Source organism: Saimiri boliviensis, chromosome 1, assembly GCF_048565385.1.
Source record: "Saimiri boliviensis isolate mSaiBol1 chromosome 1, mSaiBol1.pri, whole genome shotgun sequence".
Taxonomy (NCBI): domain Eukaryota; kingdom Metazoa; phylum Chordata; class Mammalia; order Primates; family Cebidae; genus Saimiri; species Saimiri boliviensis.
The window spans coordinates 161198916-161217104 of NC_133449.1; the positions used below are offsets into that span (position 1 = coordinate 161198916).

General features: G+C 41.8%; 1 protein-coding gene, 1 long non-coding RNA gene and 1 other non-coding gene across 3 annotated transcripts in view; 2 read left to right on the forward strand and 1 right to left on the reverse strand.

Annotated features, from left to right (window-relative positions):
• Positions 1-2871: 2871 nt before the first annotated feature.
• LOC141582257 (uncharacterized) lies at positions 2872-4008 on the reverse strand. The gene is made up of 2 exons (XR_012515080.1): positions 3808-4008; positions 2872-3409 (listed from the first exon to the last, which is right to left on the reverse strand). It is a non-coding gene; the product is annotated as an uncharacterized LOC141582257 (long non-coding RNA).
• Positions 4009-4289: 281 nt separating this feature from the next.
• SH3TC2 (SH3 domain and tetratricopeptide repeats 2) overlaps positions 4290-18189 on the forward strand; it is a 67195-nt gene continuing 53295 nt past the window's right edge. Inside the window, exons 1-2 of the mRNA XM_003933998.4 lie at positions 4290-4500; positions 14613-14711. Coding sequence (XP_003934047.1) covers positions 4449-4500; positions 14613-14711 — 151 coding nt within the window. The 5' untranslated portion in view covers positions 4290-4448. The remainder of the gene's footprint in view (positions 4501-14612; positions 14712-18189) is intronic.
• On the forward strand, positions 9727-9833 carry LOC120365604 (U6 spliceosomal RNA). The gene has a single exon (XR_005580494.1). It is a non-coding gene; the product is annotated as a U6 spliceosomal RNA (small nuclear RNA).

Sequence of the window (18189 nt, forward strand, 5' to 3'; positions counted from 1 at the left end):
CCATCTAGAAACAAACTCAGTGCATGAGGACCATTTTCCACATTCCTATGATTGCATCTCCAACCAATCAGAAGCACCCACTCCCTAGCCCCCTGCCCATCAAACTATCTTTGAAAAACTGTTAACCCTAAACTCTGAGTCTTCGGGGAGATTGACTGGAGTGATAACCTTGGTTCTTCTGCATGGCTGGTCTCACGTTAATCAAAGGTTTTCTTTGCTGCAATACCCCTGTCTCAATGAACTGGTTTTGTTTTTGTAGCAGGCAGAAAGAATCCATCAGGCAGTTATGATGGGATCAGCTGCCACTTGTCTCCTGGACAGCTCACTCATTTCCATCAGCTGCCTGTCTCTTACAGACATATGAGTTTGCAACCCCTGAACACCAAGCAAATATCAAGAAAACAAAAGGTATTCCATAATGATGGCAATGACAATGATGGTGGGGAGTTGAAGGTGGGTTGGAGCTCCACTTTTTTTTTTAACCATATACTCCTGAGGCTTTCCCAATCTTGCCTTACGTCCACGGCTCCAAGGTGTCCAGTGGTAAGTTCTCTGTCTGCATCTTACTTATTAGCAGCCTTTGGCATAATCACCTTCTGCTCTTGAAATACTTTCTTCACTTGAATTCTGTAGCATCTTATGCCCTTGGTGCACATCCTCTCACTGGCCAGTCTCTCTCTCTTTTGCTGGTTTTGTACCCCTTTCTTATTCATATAAAAATTGGTATGCTTGTAGGGCTCATTCTTGATATGTCCTCTCTATTCTATCCTCTACTTTCTCCCTTAGGAGATCTTATTTGGTCTTCTAACTTTACATACCCTCTACACAGTGACAACTCCCAAATACTTACCTTCAGCTTTTAACTTCTCCGTGAACTCCAGATTGCTGTGCCTACATTTGCTTGGGTGTACTAAAGGACTATTAAATATCACATATACGAAGCCAAACTTCTGGTTTCAATTCACAAAGCTTCTTTTATCCTAGAATTTAATATTTTAATAAATATTAAATTATTTCAGTTTTTCAGGTAAAAATGTTAGAACTACTCTAGAGTAGATTTTTTCCCCCCTCTCATACATTCAATGTATCAACACATGAAGATTCCTGAAAAAGATGAAATTCTTCTCAAGAATTCTTAACTGCAACACGGGAAACTTGTGTGAGTTTCTAGTCTGCTGCTCTGTGGAATTTGGACTAAAGACTGCAATAGCAACTCTTACTTGAGTTTCCAGTCTGCTGGCCTGCCCTGTGGATTTCAGATTTGCCAACCCTCACAGTTACAGAAGCCAATCAGTTAATTTTTTTTTCTCTCCCTTTCTCTATCTGTATCAACTTTTATTGATCCTGTTTCTCTTGAGTACCTTGACTAATATACCATTATTTCAAAATATGTCTAATATCTGAGCCCTTTTCATCACCTCTACCAATATCACTTTGGTTCAAGACATCATCATCTCCCTGCTGGATGTTACAATTGTTGCATATCTGGAGTTCCATCTATAGCCTATTTTCCGTGGGACAGCCAGACTGGCCCTTTAAAACCATAAATCAGGCATGTTACTCTTCTTTTTAGTGTCCTTCATTGGCTCTTACCTTATTCAGAATAAAAGCTGAAGTCCTTAGATGACCTCCAAGGCCCTACACTGTATCATCTCTGGTGGCAACATGATCAGAGAGACCCATCCCTCCTGCATCCCACTCCCCACCTCAGCTCTTATCTCCTGGGCTTTGCATAAATAGTTAGCTGGCTCCAGAGAGTTCAGTCCTTCCTAGACCTTCCTCATTGTATGTCCTAGTAGTCATGGGAGGACACACAATGTGTCCCATGTATCAGTGCTTTCTTCTGCTGCTTTCTCTGACTTCATCTCTGTGCCCGCTCCGCCGCCTCACTAGCCTTCAGCCACACTTCCTTTAACATGATAAGCAAGTTCCTACTTCAGGGCCTTTGCTCCTGCCTGGACATCTCTTTGCTCTAATAAATTCATCAGGCTACCCAGGAGCAGAAGAGCACTAGTTTCTTGCATCTCAAGGGAAGCAATGACTTCATCCAGAATGGACTATTCATTTACGACTTGCTGCAGTGTGTGTCTCAGCCAACTGTCTAGGGTGTCATCTATGACAGATGGCCCGGGATCCGTCCAATGGTTGGTTTTGATCATTCATAGTCTGATTGTTGCACCTGTGTTAAGAGTGCTGTGCAGACCAGTCAAGGAGCAATGACAAGTCTGCACATTTGTCAGCATGTGTAAGTTAGAACCTGGGGCTTCTCATCACTGTCTGATTTTCATGTGCATCCCAGTTTTAAGTGACTGCTTTCTAAAGGAACCCTTCTCCTTTCATTGGAGGCCCAAGAAAACATTTTAATTCATACTCAAAAACACTCTGCTTCAGTAAGGGAAACACCTGAGAGACCACATGGGAAGTAGATACTTTAAATAAATCTGCACAGAGAAAACATCCTCTTTGGTGACAATGTGATCAGAGAGACCCCATCCCTCCTGCACTCTACTCCCCGCCTCAGCTCTCATCTCCTGGGCTTTCCATAAATGGTTAGCTGGCTCCAGCGATTTTAGTCCTACCTAGGCCTTCCTCACTGTGTGTCCTAGTAGTCATGGAAAAACATGCAATGTATCCCATATATCAGAAACATGATCCTTCTGGGCTGTGGAATCAACTAGACCTGGCTCAGTCTTGAGCACTCATAAATGGTGGGAGAAGGGAGGGTGTTGGACAAGTTATACACTTCCCTTTCTCCGTTTCCTCACTTACAAAGTAGAAATGATGCCTACATAATGGGGCTGTTATGGGATTTAAATGAAGTAATGTATAGTGAGAGCCTGACCCACAGTAAACATTCAGTAACCATACATACCAGTTTTAAGTGGTTGCTTTCTGAAGACTCAGGATGAGTCAGCATGGAGATGGTCAGCAAAGTTTCAGAGTCAGGCTTGAGACCCTTTCCTCTGTGTCTGGGCTGGTGCATGTAGTGGATACTCCTGACTTCTTCAGTGGGACTGACCCCTAGGCCATTCTTTGCCTGGTCATACAAGTGCTCCTCTCAGAATATAAACTTGATCAGACCACTGCTCTCCTTAAAATGCTGGTGATACTGACCACAAGTTCAGCCTCTAAATAGCCTGCAACACAGGCCCAGCAGGACCCCACCTGCTCTTGGCTCACGCCTCCTCTTCTTTGGGCCTCTCACCAGGATCCTCTCACCACTTTGTTCTAGGCATGAAGAAAACATTGGGTGAGCAGTGCTCTTTGAGCTCCGTGGTTAGAGCGGTCATGCTTTCGTCCATCCTTGCTGGCATTCAGCCATATTTTCTCCATCGCCTTTGCAAGATCTCATGAGAGGTTTTCTGAAATTTAGCCACACTGTGTCAACTGCATTCTCCTGCTCCACTGCCTATGTGAAACAGGAATGAGATTAGTCTGGCGGGACAGGTTTTGCATGCATATCTGTAGTCTTGCTGTATTTTTTTTTTTTAGTTCTTTTTTTAATTGACACATGATCATTGTACACATTTATGGGCTAGAGTGTGTTGTTTCAATATATCCATATGTCGCGTAATGATCAAATAAAAGTAATTAGCATATCCGTTATCTCAAACATCATTTTTATTTTTGTGGTGAGAACATTCAAAATCCTCTCTTCTATGTTGAAATACACGACACATTATAAACTATAGTCCCCCTCCTGTGTAATAGAACATTAGAACTTATTCCTCCTACGTAACCCTAACTTTGTACCTGTTGACCAACCTCTCCCGGTTCTTTGATATAGTTGGTTTTTCATCCCCTCACCTGTAAAATGCTGGACTTAATTAGATGATTTCCTGGATTCTCTTCCTGCACACCAGCAGCTGGAGCTTTGCAGGTTCACCAGTGAGGAGCGGGCTCATTGATGCTGCTAGATTGTAGTGAAATGCTGCACCCACAGCTCTAACTTTATCAGAGAGCCTTTGCAGAGAGAGGCTGGGTGGAGATCACTTTAAAGGGGTTGCAGGCCAGTCATGTGGGCCAAGTCAGTCAGGAAGGGAGCAAGTACAGCAGTCTTGATCTCTGGGATGTTCTCTGCCCTCCTCCCCCGCCCTGGCTGCCCCCACAAGAAGCAAACTGTGTATCTCAATCCTAGAATGCGAGGAATGTGCTGCAGGCCGATAGGCAAGAAGCGATCTGCTGAGAGGCAGGGAGGAGCCCTGTTCCCCAGGCCTGACGGTGCAAGAGCTGTGGGCCTGCAGGCTGGGCTTGGCCGCCCCTCCCACCCTCCCTGGGCCTCCTGCTGTAGCCAGGATATCAAAGGCTGCATTGTGCATTGAGCAAGCCTCGGTCCCTCGTGTGCCAGGGAGGAGGCGGGAGGAGGGCCACCGTTGGGAGGCTGTCCCTTGCAGCACTTTTCTGGCTGGTGTTCCCAAGGGCCTCGGCCAGGGTAGGATGGTACACACATGGGTGGCTGCTTCTGCATCCCCGGGGAGCGGAGTCTGACCTGGGGCCCAGGTGAGTTTCCCAGGGGGCCCTTGGCCTGTGGCTTGGCCGAGGTGGATGGTCCAGTGGAGGCTCAGGGACCTGCTGGGTTGGGGAAATTTTCTCCCAAAGATGGGGAGATGACTGTGCTTTCTCGCTGCCTTTCCTTCCTCCCTGGATAAGTGTTTGTCATGCTGGCTCTGTAAAAAGGGAGTAAAGCCTGGAAACATCTATTTTTTCCTGAAGAAAGAGGCTTTGAGCTCATTCTCTCAGGAGCTGAGCAGCACTGCTCCTGGCTGCCACTCCCAGGGTGTGACTAAGGCTTTCCTTCCTTTTTTCCCGAGATTCGCCAGGACAGGAAGAAAGTTCAGGCTGTGAGTTCCTCTGTGGCCTATGGGTGGTCATAAACTTGGCCTTAGTCACTCAAGCCTATTTTTGTCAGGGTTGCTGTTACATGAGAAAAACAGGCAGTTTCCTGCCTCCATCTCTTCCAGTGTGATTTGTGTGTGTTCGTGTGTGTGAATGTGCTTCAAGTTGAGGCAATGGAGAGGTGTTGCTCTAAGAAATTGTCCAGTCATGGGAGAGTGACTTAGGGTGACCAGCCATTCTGGTTTGTGTGGGACTGAGGAATTTGCTGGGATATGTCAGTTCCAGGCCAACCAGGCTGGTTGGTCTCCCTGAAACAACCTTCTTGCTTTTTTTTAGAAAGAGAATCAAGGTGGGGCCTTGTGTTCTCTTGTGTGGTGTTTATCAAGAAGAGTGGTGGCTTTGGGGAAATGTGGGGATAAAGTGGGGGAGGGAGACTTGCTTGGGAGGTAGGGGAACATTGCTCCAAGGAATCATTCTTAACCCTTGTCAGAACTCTGTGTCTTCCTTGGAGCGCCGCCATGGTTCCTGAGAGGAGGAGCCAAGGAGCATCCCCTAGCGAAGGGCTTTCTACTCTCTGACAGACAACTTTCTTCTGTAGTCTTATGATTTGGGCTTGTAGAAGGCACTCGAGGTCCTTAAAGTGAACCAAGCAACCATATTCTGCTTCTTCTGCTTGAAGTCTTGGCCTAGGCACCTTGGCACCTACAGCAAGGAGTGCCTCCCGGAAAAAGGCAGCCCTTGGGCCTAAAACTAGAAGCGAAACAAACCCCAAACGATGCCCTTGGCACAACAGGCATGACTTTAGCTATGAACCATTTTGCACTGCCAGATTTCTCAGATGTAAACACTTTTCAGTCCCTCCCCCTAAGTCCTATTGTCATTGTGCCCCGTAGGAGCAGAAACATCATGGAGGGAGACATACAGGATGACTGGCCTGGAAGTCAGGGATCGGGGTTCTAGATCTGACTCCGTCTTGCTCTAGTTAGGCAGGTATCATCTTGGCTACTCACCTGGTCTTTGAGGCCAAAGTGTCTGGATTTGATCTCGGTTCTTTTACTCGCCTTGACAACTTATTTAACTTCTCTGTGTTTACGTTTCCCTATCTGCAGCTTTTATGAAATGATTGTGTCTTCTTCACAGAGTTGTGGTTGGGATTAAATCTACATGTGAAACAGCCTGGTGCACAGTTAAGCACAATAAAATTAACCATTGTTAACTCCATTTTGATGACCCTAGTATATCTCTCTCTCTGGGCCACCATTTGGTCATCTATACAATTTTAGGGTTGTAAACTGCTGTGTAGAGGTGTCTCAGGGAGCTCTGCTCCTGTTCCCTCTCATCCCTACCTGGAACGGCTCTACTTTTATTTGACATCTGTCAGTCAACCAAAGATTTCCTGTAGAACAATTACAGAGCTCAAAACAAACACACAAAATAGCGACAAAGGTCAAAATCTTAATAAAACTATCATTCAATTACTTTATTTTTTCACCTTCTTTTTGCCATTAATTATGGACTGTCACTCCAGATTCTTCTTTTTACCAGCAATCAGTCTTCTGTGTATCTCCCTTGAGACTTTTCATGCCATTCCTCCATATTCTTCCCCGGATGTGCCAGGCCCTTTTCCTAGTGAGGTTGATATGGGTGTTGTAGGTCCAAGTCCAGTTGATCTGGATATTCCCATTCCAGATTCCCCCATTTATCCTAGAGATACTTCATTCCTTTTTTAGGAACAAAGTGTGAGATCCATCCTGGAGCAACCTAATAGTTGTATGACCCTAAGTAAGTCTCTCGTGTTTTTAGAGCCTGTTTTCCTGGCTGCAAACTGCATCTAGTGGTGGTACTTATTCCATGGAACTTTTGTGAGCATTAAATTGAATAATTCATCTCATGAACATCTCACAGGGTCTGGCTTTTGATAACCCTTTGGTAACTATGGACTGTTTTATCGTTAGTTAATATGGACCACTCCCACATCACCTCCTCCTAATTCTGTACTGGCCTGGAGAAGTCCATGTTCATGTTTCCCAGGCTGACTGCTTCTACTTTGTGTCTATTTAAGTGGGAGTTAGCAGCGGAGAACAAACAGTGAGTCCTCAGGGCTAAGGGGTGCAGGAAAAGAGAAGGCTCTTGATAGCATTGAGTACTGGACAGCTGGCAGGCTGGTTTGCAGGGAGTAATGCAATAATGAACGTTGACTCTGACTACTCCAGGCAGCTGCATTCTTACATGTGGACTCTGCCTGCAGCATCTGTTCCCTGGGATGGCTCACAGAAGTCTCCTGATGGCACATGGTGAGAGGATAGGTTCTGATAAGTTCCTATCATCTCTGACCTCCCCACCCTATCTATGAGTTTTTCTTGCCATTGTTAGAGTTGCTCACTTTGGATCACAGAGAAAGTCATGTCACAGTTTGTTGATTGAAAAGCTTCTAGTATTTCTCCCTTATTTTCAATACTTGTTTGAAGAAATTTGGCAGATTTACGCCCTTAAACAGAAGATGTGGAAGAGATACATTTGCCTCTGTTGATCAAGGGTGAACGCTGATAATAGTAAATGATGCTTCACTTTTGAATTTTAAAAGAGATGTAAAGCATTTGAAACATACTGATAATAGAGAATATTAGAATAATTATACCACCATCTAGCTGTAACAAATTTTTGCATTATGCCATGGTATCTTTATAACTTTACTTTTTTCTTTCTCTTACTTTTTGAGGAAATAAAACATCACAAGTGTACTTAGGGGCTCCTGGATATCTCTTTCCAATCTCATTCCCCTTCTCTCTCCACATAATCACTTTCATGAATTCAGTAGTTATGTGCTTTTACTACATATTCATGAACTCAAAATCATTACAAAGAATTGTTTTGCAGACTTTAAAACTTAGACAAAATGATATCATAATGCAACTTTTTTTTTTTTGCTAAATATTATGATCTAAGATATATTCATGTGGATAGATGTAGCTGTAGTTCTAATATGCTATTCCTCCCAACAAGGAGAAAGTGGGTTTACATCATTAAAAACTGCTGATGGTAGGATTGTTGGGTCAAAAAAGAAAAAAAAATGTGGGTAGAGGAAAAAAATGCAGAGAAATGTTTATTGTTTAATCTTCTGTTTAAAGTTGAGCACGGTGGTGGGTTTGTAGGAGCAAAGAGAGATTGAGAGAGGAGAAATGAAGGTGAATTCTCATTTTCAGCAAGCTGTTCTAAGATGTTTCCCTGATCAGAGGCCTGAGACTTTAGAGTTCTGAGGTCAGGTTAATGTAGGGAAAACGGTAAGGTCTGTATCCATTGATTTGGATGGCCTCTGGCTCTTTTGCTAACTTGCTGTGTGATCTCAGTAAAATCCTGACTCCTCTCTGGGCCTTAGTTTCTCAACAGTAAAATTGGGAGTGGAACTAGGTGATCTTTTAAATTCCTTCCTTCATTAATTTTCTGCAATTCTTGCCTCTTCCCCACCTTTATCCCTCATATTTAATATGCAAAGATGCCTTCTCTTTTCTTGTTTTAAAATACAGCCTCATTCACTATATGCCCCCACTTCTCATTGCCAGGATCACAGCCCACATTCTGGCACTCACATCCCTGGATCTTCATAGCACCTTTTCAGCTGGTCTCCCTGACTATTGTGTTTTTTTCTCTTGCTCCTTCCCATGCTATCCCAAGTAGAACTTTTTTACTTTTGTTATACCATTCCCATACTCAAGAACATTTCACATCTCCCCATTGCTTACTGTATCCATTCTAAATGCACCTGCCTGCCTTAAAGTACTCCCCCATCTTGACCCTACCATACTTATCCATTTTGGTCCCACAACCACCCATCTCCCTGCCATGTGCAGGGTGGCTTCTACCATCCCATGTGTGTACAAAGCTCATTCCCACCCTATCCTGTTTTCCTCCCACTTAAATACATCTGCCAAGAACATAAAAAGCAAGCCATCAACTGGGGAATCATATTCAGAACAAGTATATTAATAAAAAAGCTCTTACAACTCAGTGATGGTAAGATAAATAACCTGATAACAATTGCAAAATGTTGGAATGGACGCTTTCGTATAAAAAATATATGGATGACTAATAAGCATGTGAAAAAATGATTAATGTCATAAATCATTAAGGAAATGCAAATGGAAACAACCTGATAAAATGGCATACCTACTTAGAATGGCTCAAATTTAAAAGACGGATAATATCAAGTGTTAGTGAGGATGTGGAACAACAGAACTCACACACTGCTGGTAGGAATACGAAATGTTATAACCTCTTTGGAAACCAGTTTGACAGTTTACAAACAAATCTCAATGGTTTTCTGAATTGAGTGTTAGTAACTTTTTCTGATCAATAATAATAAAAATAAAACTAGCTTATATTAAAAGCAATTTGTTGATTAATAACTGAAAGTCCAAGTTTTTTTCTTCAGATATTGCTAAATCAAGGTGTTCAGATGATATTATCAGAAAGCTATCTTTCCTAAGCTCTGTTTGTGTGAGCTGGACTCAACGTCAAATGGGCTTTCTCTTTGTGGTGGGCACCACAGCTCCAGGCTATTGTATTCATAGTTTCTGGTGCAGTGAAAAGAAATCTCTTCACTAAGTGTACTGATGAGGGTCCTGGAACTAATTCCCATTGGCTTAACTTTGATCATGTGGCCATGGCACTGCATAACCCATTTGGATTATGCCTGAATCATGTACTCACTTTTGGAGCTAGGGAGAGAGTCACCTCCACATAGACTGGGTTCTCATGGGTCACACGGCTAATGATGAATCCAGGGTTTGAGTCCAGGACTGTCTGATTGCTGCATATCTTTAGCCACTTCTCTACCTGCCTTCAGTGTTAGAAAACAAATGCATGCTGATTACAGAATATGTGAAAAATAGAGCGCTTGCTTTGGTAGCACATATGCTAAAATTGGAAAGATACAGAGAAGATTAGCATGACCCCTGTGCAAGGATGACATGCAAATCTGTGAAGTGTTCCACATTTTTAAATAGATAATAAATGGATGCTGGGCTAAATACCTAGGTGATGGGATGATCCGTGCAGCAAATCACCACGCACACGTTTACCTATATAACAAAACTGCACATCCTGCACATGCAACCCTGAACTTAAAATAAAAGTTGAAGAAAAACTAAAAGAAGCGTGGAGGAGGGACTTCATCATTCAAAAATGTTAATGTCATCAGAGAAAAAAAACGTCATTAAAAAAAGTATATGGAAATGTTCCACGTGAAAGGAGGCTAAAGATATTTAACAACTAAATGTGATACTTGACCCTAGACTGCATTCTATACTGAAGAAGAAAATATAATATAAAGAATATTACTGATATTACTAGGCCAATTGTCAAAGCTGGAATTTAAATAGTAAATTATTAACATTAAAACAATGATTAATCAGCAGCCTGTATTGTTAGTAGATTGTGTTGTTTATCATCTTTAATATACAAAACCTTTATCTTTCAAAATTTGATATTTCAGTAAAATAATATTTAAATGTGACTACAAAAAAGAAAAAATAGAACATTGGAAAGTAGATGAAAACTATCAAAAAGATTGTTAAAATGACTCAGCAATAACTACCATAGACATTTTCGTTTCTTTCAGTTATTTTTTTCTAAGGTAATTTATTCTATATGACAATTTTTTGTTGCCTTGAATCATCTCTGATTCTTTATCATGGCCCAGCTCAAGTTTTCAAACTTCTTCATGTTTGAAACACACATTACTCCACATGTAAAAGAATTATGTGAACAGTCAAACCATGTGTAACTATTGGTGTTTTTCCTATTATAGAATACATTCTAATTTTCCTTATTGTTTCTCCAAGAGCTGCCCTTCTGGCTCATGGGATCCAAGGCCTCTGGTGAAATGGCTTGAGCATTCTCACATTCCAGAAGACATCAGAAATATCCAAAGTGCTAATTAAAAATGCACACCTTAGGGCTCTACCACTAGATATTCCAAGATAGAGTAGATAGAGAGGGGCTCCAGGAATATTTTAAAAAATCAGCTTTTCATAAAAATTTACCACTAACACATATACACCGTAAAATACTATGCAGCTATAAAAAGGAATGAGAGTATGTCTTTCACAGGACATAGATGGAGCTCGAGGCCATTATTCCTAGCAAACTAATTCAGGAACAGAAAACCAAATACCACATGTCCTCACTTATAGGTGGGAGATAAATGATGAGAACTTATGAACAAAAAGAAGAAAACAAAAAACACTAGGGTCTACTTGACAGTGAAGGGTGAAAGGAGGGAGAGGAGCAGAAAAGATAACTATTACGTACTGAGCTTAACACCTGGGTGATTAAATAATCTGTATAACAAACCTCCATGACAGAAGTTTACCTAGGTACCAAACCTTCACATGTACCCCAAAACCTAAAATAAAAGTTTAAAAAAGAATGTTGAGGTCAGTAAAGGCTTTAAGAGGATTTAAAATTACCATTTATATAGAATTGTGCCTGAAATCATGTGTACAGTGTGGTGACTTTTCACAAGTGAATATACTTATCGATATTGTTTTATAAAGTTGTAATTCATTTATTCTCATTGTTGTGTTGGATTTATTTATTTAATTAATTCTTTTGGGATGGGTCTTGCTACGTTGCCTGGGCTGGGCTTGAACTCCTGGGCTGAAATGATCCTCTAGCCTCAGCCTCCCAAGTAGCTGAGATGGTAGCCATGTGCCACCACGCCTGGCTTGCTGTATTAGATTTAATTATATGTTATATATACATCATTTACTTGTTCATTCTAGGTAGACTGACATTTGAATTGCAGCCAGGTTTGGGTTCTTATAGATAGTGCTGCTCCTAATATTTTAGTGGATGTCTTTTGGTCTTAGTGCATGCATATTTTTAGCTTGAATTGACACTGTCAGCTTTCCAAAGATAGAACTTCAGTTTATTCTCACACTTGCAGAATATGGGTATTCTAGTTGCTCTATATCCTCACAAACACTTGACTTTATCTGTGTTTTATTTTAGCCAGTCTGTGTAGTTGTGTTCCATTGTGGTTTTAATTTTCATTTCCCTAATGAGGTAAAACAAATTTTCATGTATTTATTACCTGTTTGAATATCGTCTTTGGTGAAAAGCATATTCGAGACTTTTGCCCATTTTTCTGGTGGACTATTTCTCAAAGATTTTTGGCATTCCTTATATGTTCTATGTTTTAGTTATTTGATGACCATACGTATATATGGTCAATATTTTCTTGTACTCTGTCACTTGCTTTTCAGTCTCTTAATTGCTTCTTTTGATTAATAGAAGTTTCTAATTTTAATGTATTACAATTTAACCATTATTCCTTTTGAGGGTAGCACTTTTTCCACCCTCTTTAGGAAATCACTGGCAACATCAAGTAGATATTTTTCTATATTTTCTATAAGTTTTTTTTTGTATAGATATCTTTTTAAAAACAATTATCTAAAAAATTCTGATACAGACATCCACAAGTCACATTTTGTAAAACCTTGCAATTTTCTGCTCTAATCCTCACAAATCCTTAAAAAGCTTAAAAACCCTTTCCCCAAGCTAAGGTCTCCATCCTTGACTTCCCTTCTTCAAGGTGGGCTCACCTCATAAGCCCTTATTGTCAGGCTGTTGTATTTTCTCAGAGAAGTCTACAGCAGGGATACACTTGCAAACTTGCCAGGGCCAGGTATAAATGAGTGATGGAATAGGGTGGGGACCATGGTGGCTGGAGAACAAATGCCCTGTAGAGGAACAGCAACCACTCAGCCCCAGCTCACTGTTGTCATATGACAATGAGATGCCTGGGCTACAGATCTGCCACATTTCAAAACAAATCCAAGCATCTGGGTTATGTGAAACATGTCAATTTCTGAATGATGTCAAGCAGTTCAAATTAAAAATTCACTGTGTGGCCCTGAAAAAAATAAAGAGGATATTTGTGGATTTGCTGTAGTCTATGGTCAAACTTTGTCCCAGGGAAGCAGGCTGCCACTCCAAGTGTGGTCCTGGGAACAGCAGGAGGAGAATCACCTGTGAACACATCAGAAATGCTGTCAATATCATTATTTATCACCATAGGTGATTCATAGGTACAATAAAGTTTCAGAAACATCAGTGTAGACATATGGTTCTCGACACTGGCTCAAATTAGATAGAATCTTTTGAAGAACTTATTTAAAAAAATCTATAAATTTGAGCCTCTAGGGATGAAACAATATTTTTAAAAGGCAACCTGGATGATTCAAATAGGCAGCTGGGGTTCAAAAGCACTAATTTAGATCAGTCTTTCATTTATAAGTGGGGAAAGTGAAAACGCACAAAATGGACAGGTGAAGTATCTTGCCCAAGCTCCCTGAACTCATGTATGGGAAGATTTGATTTGTGCTCATTCTCATTTCTCATTATTCCCAAGCCAGTGCCTTTTTTTCTGCAGTTGCTTTTGGTTCCTCAGGGCAGAACTGAAAAATGATCCTGTTCGAATATAGCTCATTGCTGCCAGGTTTCCAGCTAAGCTGCTTAGCTTTCAGCATTGAACAGCTAACAAGATTTACTGGATGAAGAGCTGCTGGGCCCCTGCTTCTACGTTTTCAAGCTGAAATCCACTTCATTCTTCCTGTACATCACACAAAACCAGTGCTAATTGCTCCCACAGTGAAAAAATGGAAGGTCCTCAACTTTGGTGTCAAAATCTCCCTCCATAGGCACTGAATGGAGACACAGGCTATTATCAGCAATATGAGCATTTAGGTTTAACATTAACCAGAAGTGAGTGTAACTGCTTCACCTATGTTACATTGTTAGGCTGTATCATTGGAAGCACAGATCCAGGTTACAACACTTGGTAGGCATTTTTGCCTCTGATGCACAATTCTGTAAGCAAATTAAATGAGTGACACACGAGTAGTGGTTGAGTCAAGATTCCCTAACTCTGCTTTTCAGGACCAGGTAATGCTTATGACATTCTGACTGCATGGTACAGTTCTTGGACAGTTTTGTGGAAAAAGAGACAGAATCCAACACCCAAAATTAATGGGTGAAGGACTTGAGCTTCCTTGTTGTACTTTGGGGATGACATAAAGGAGACCCATGTTCTACAGCAAAGGTTTCTGACATTTCCCTCTGTATCTACTTCATTATGCATTATAGCTGTACTATCTTCTTTCTTTTCAACTCTCTGCCATCCAAGTTTTCTCCTTCCCAGCTCTAGCCTGTGTCTTGATCTTCTTTCTTCTCCGTTTCACTCCACTTCTACAGTGGTGAAGACAGTAGCTTTTCAGAGCTGGAAAGAAAGAGACGCCTGACAGGATCCTGTTTAATGGGCAGACAGAAGGACAGCTGGGGATAATCATACATTTCAGGGCCATTACAACCACACTCCAGTTATCTCCCTAATGATGCCAGTGTCTGTCTCCACTCCAGCCCTTCCCTCCTTTGACCTCCCAAACTGCTGGGGTTATTTACCCCCACTGAACCTTAAGCCTTGCTGTAGTCAGACCTGTGACGACCTGCGTAGGCTCAGTGTATATTGAGCACCTTCAGTGTTCTAAGCCATGAGACTCAGTTTGATATGTGAATGGAGATCTGCTTTTTTTTAATAAGATGAGCATACCCAGACTGCTGCTGGATTGAGATAGCATGGTGATAACAATTAGTATTCTTCTATGCCACCAATCCTGGAAAAAAAGTTGTCACTTGACAAAAACTACAGCCTTGCTTATAACTTGTTTTCAACTTCCTTACACTCTACAAATGACCTTTTATTTCATCTTCTCCAGGTAAAGAAACTCCTTCCAAGGATCCAACTGTTTCGAGTGAGTGTATAGCTTCATCTGAATACAAGAAAAAATGTTTTCTGCCACAGGACATGAATCCAGGTATCCAAATCCCAAAGACAAGCCCTATTCTTCCATGTCAAATATTGCAATAACCTCTTTATCCCTGCCATCTGAAGAGCCACTTCCCTCTTTCCCTCTTGATGAAAATATTTTGACTATGCTATTTGATTGTTCACAAATCTTCTGTTGCACTCTATTGCCTACAAGATTAATTTTAACTTTCTCAAACTGTCACTCAAAGCTCGTCACAATCTGGCACTTACTAGGAGCTCCATACTTATTTACTTTGTTAAGAAAGTATGTCACAAATTAGATTTGAAGGTGTTGAGACATAGGGGTAATTAAAAATATTTATATTCAACATGGTACCTCAAAGAGTTGTTCTTACATTATTGGTGCTCAGAATATGTTTAATAAATAAATAAATGGGCTGCATGGGGTGGCTCATGCCTGTAATCCCTGAACTTTCGGAGGTTGAGATGGGAGATCACTTGAGCTCAGGAGTTGGGGCCCAGCCTGGGCAACATGGTGAGACCTCATCTCTAAAAAAATCAAAAAATTAACCAGACGTAGTGGCATACACCTGCAGTCCCAGCTGTTTGAGAGGGTGAGGTGGGAGGACTGCCTGAGCCTGGGAGGTTGAGGCTGCCTCAGAATAAGTAAACAGATGAACACATGAATGGTCAAATGAGTACGTGGAAGTCACTTTTACATGTTATATGATACCCAACATAGTACTTTATATATAGTAGGCTGTGAGTGAATATTTATTAAATAAATGAATAACTAAATGAATATGTGAAGTGAGATTAGCTTGAGCAGAAGGGCAACTGCATAAATCTTGCAGAAGCAGAAAATGTTTTGAAATTAATGTGAAAGAAAATCTTATTCTTAATACACATCTCTCACAAAATCCCCTTTACAAGACATTAATGATGCCTGCAAAGAGAAAATTGTCATCAGGGGAAAGGTGCCCCTGTGCTGAACTCTGAGGACAAACCTGTAGACACCTTGATTTCTGCTATACAGCAGATGGGACCATTTTAGAGGGCAATTTGCATGCCAAGTGATCCTCACATGTTTTTCCCATTTTTGCATGCTCATCGCTAGGTGGAAGTGCACAAATCTCCATTTAGCTGACGGGAAACAGTCTCAGAGAGGAAAATGACTTCATCATGAGACAGTTGACATATGATCAGGAAGGGCCTCGTTCAAAACCATGATGTTCCTTTACCCTCCATAAATATAGCTCTCCCTGTAATACAAAATATAGACTTGGGAAAAAGATTAGAAATATGTAAAGGATCTGGACCATGTAAATAGATATTGCATGCATGTCATACGGGGTTCTTTCTTTTCCCAATTTCAGACGAGATGGAGCATGTTCAGGGTGGTATGGCCATGGGCCCAGTTTCAAATTCTGTCCAACTTCTTGGTTGACAATGAGAAAAACTTTGCCCTTTGTTTCTTGATATTGTGTCAATCGGCTTATCTGTCTGTCAGCTTGGACCACCCTTGGAAAAACCTGAATTACCATCTGTTGTTTCATGAATGCTGTAAGGTTAGCATTTTGCCTTATTGGCGCATGAAGGCCAGTGAACAAAGGGTATCTGTAGGTAAAACTGAACTGACCTCAGGCTGAACTTGTCCATCTTTCAGCATTTTCCACCCTGATGCTGTTTCCAGGAAGGTCACGGAGTGAGAAGAGGAGATGGCTATAGCTGCCAACCTCTCCTTAAGGCAGTTGCAGACAGAATCAGTCAGACATATTATCACAATTACAGAACTGACTTTGAGAAGGATTCATCTGTGACACAATACATTTCCTGAAAACTGTATAGAGCTTGACATCCTCCCTGCTTTAGTGATGCAGAGGGCACTGCAGGACCCCACTGTGGGCACCGAGTTTCTGCTTTAAGTATCAGTTCTCACGGTTGAGATCTTTAAGTCCAGGTCTTTTGAGCTCCATACACATGGATTCATGGGCAGTGCAAGGAGATTCACACCAAAGGCCCTGTTTGTTAGGCAGCAGGGGCTATTCTAAGAGGTTTGAACAGGGATTTTGGATCAGGTTTTGGAAGGATGGATGAGATGGGTTTGGTAGAAATAAATCACAGAATCAGTTATTGCCAAGGCTCATAGGTATGATCACCTGAAAGCAGCCAGCCATGAGCAGTACTTGCTGGTGAGGGGAGGTGAGCAGGGGCAACAGCTAGTGCTTAATGTGTTTACTGAATATTTAACACGCACCAGGCACTGACCAAAAGGATTTATATGCATGATCTTATTAGGAAGCATTTTTTTTGGAGGCAGGGTCTTGCTCCATTTCCCAGACTGGAGTGCAGTGGTGTGATGTTGACTCACTGTGATCGCAGCCTCCTGTGCTCAAGCCATCCTATCTCAGCCTCCAAGTAACTGGGCTACAGGTGTGCACCACCATGCCCAGGCCACCATATCTGGCTACTGTGTGTGTGTGTGTGTGTGTGTGTGTGTGTGTGTGTGTGTGTGTATTTTTTTTGGGGGGGGCGCAGTCAGAAGACAGGGTTTTGCCATGTTGCCCAGGCTGGTCTTGAACTCTAAAGCTCAAGCTCTCCTCCTCCCTTGACCTCCCAAACTGCCAGGATTACAGGCATGAGCCACTGTGCCCAGCCTAATAATCATCTTAAAACTCCTGTGGAACAGGTACTGTAAAAGCCATTTTGCTAATGGGAAAAGTTATGCATAGAGAGGCGATTAATTGTTTAGGGTGGCACAGTTATCGAGGGGCATAGTCAAGCCTTGACCTGGAGCCTGCATGACCCCTCCCGGGGCTTCCTCTTTGCACTGTGCCTCCTCCTAGAGCTCAGCATGTCATGAGGCTACCAGATGGAAGGCTGGACGGATGCAGAGTGCTGAAGAAGGGGTTGCATGAGATTGGAGCACAAGCCTAGGAGGAACTGACTAGAACAAACACCCACATGAAGTTTATATCAAAGTCAGGTCATTTGGGAATGTCATAGAAGAGCTTGTTTGCAGCCACAGCATTTTCAGAACTTCTAGGCTGAAGACAGGTCTTTTAAAGGTAGAAGTCACAGCTGCCTTGTAGACTCAGGTCAGCATCATAGGGGTCATCTCTGATGTGTGCTGAGGAATTTGCAAAGGTCCTGGCAAGTTGGGGCTGGGAGTGAGACCTCTGTGATGAGCTATTCCAATGCCTTCTTGGTTTTTTGTGTGGGATAATTCTTAACAGCATTGCTAATTACTGTCTAAAGAAGACACATTGCACGTGCAATTATACGATAAACTTCCTCAATGTGGCCTTTCTCGACAGTACTATCCAAAGGCATCCCCTGACTTCAAGCACTCCATCTCTCTGTCTCTAGACCCCATTAACTTTTTTTCATAGCACTCTTCTCCATCTGAAACTATTATGTTTGTAGAATTACTTGTCTAGTTACTCACTTGCCAAGAAGTATACAAGCTCCATCAGATCAAGACTGTTTTGTTCTCTGCTAAGGAGCCCATAAAACAACTTCTA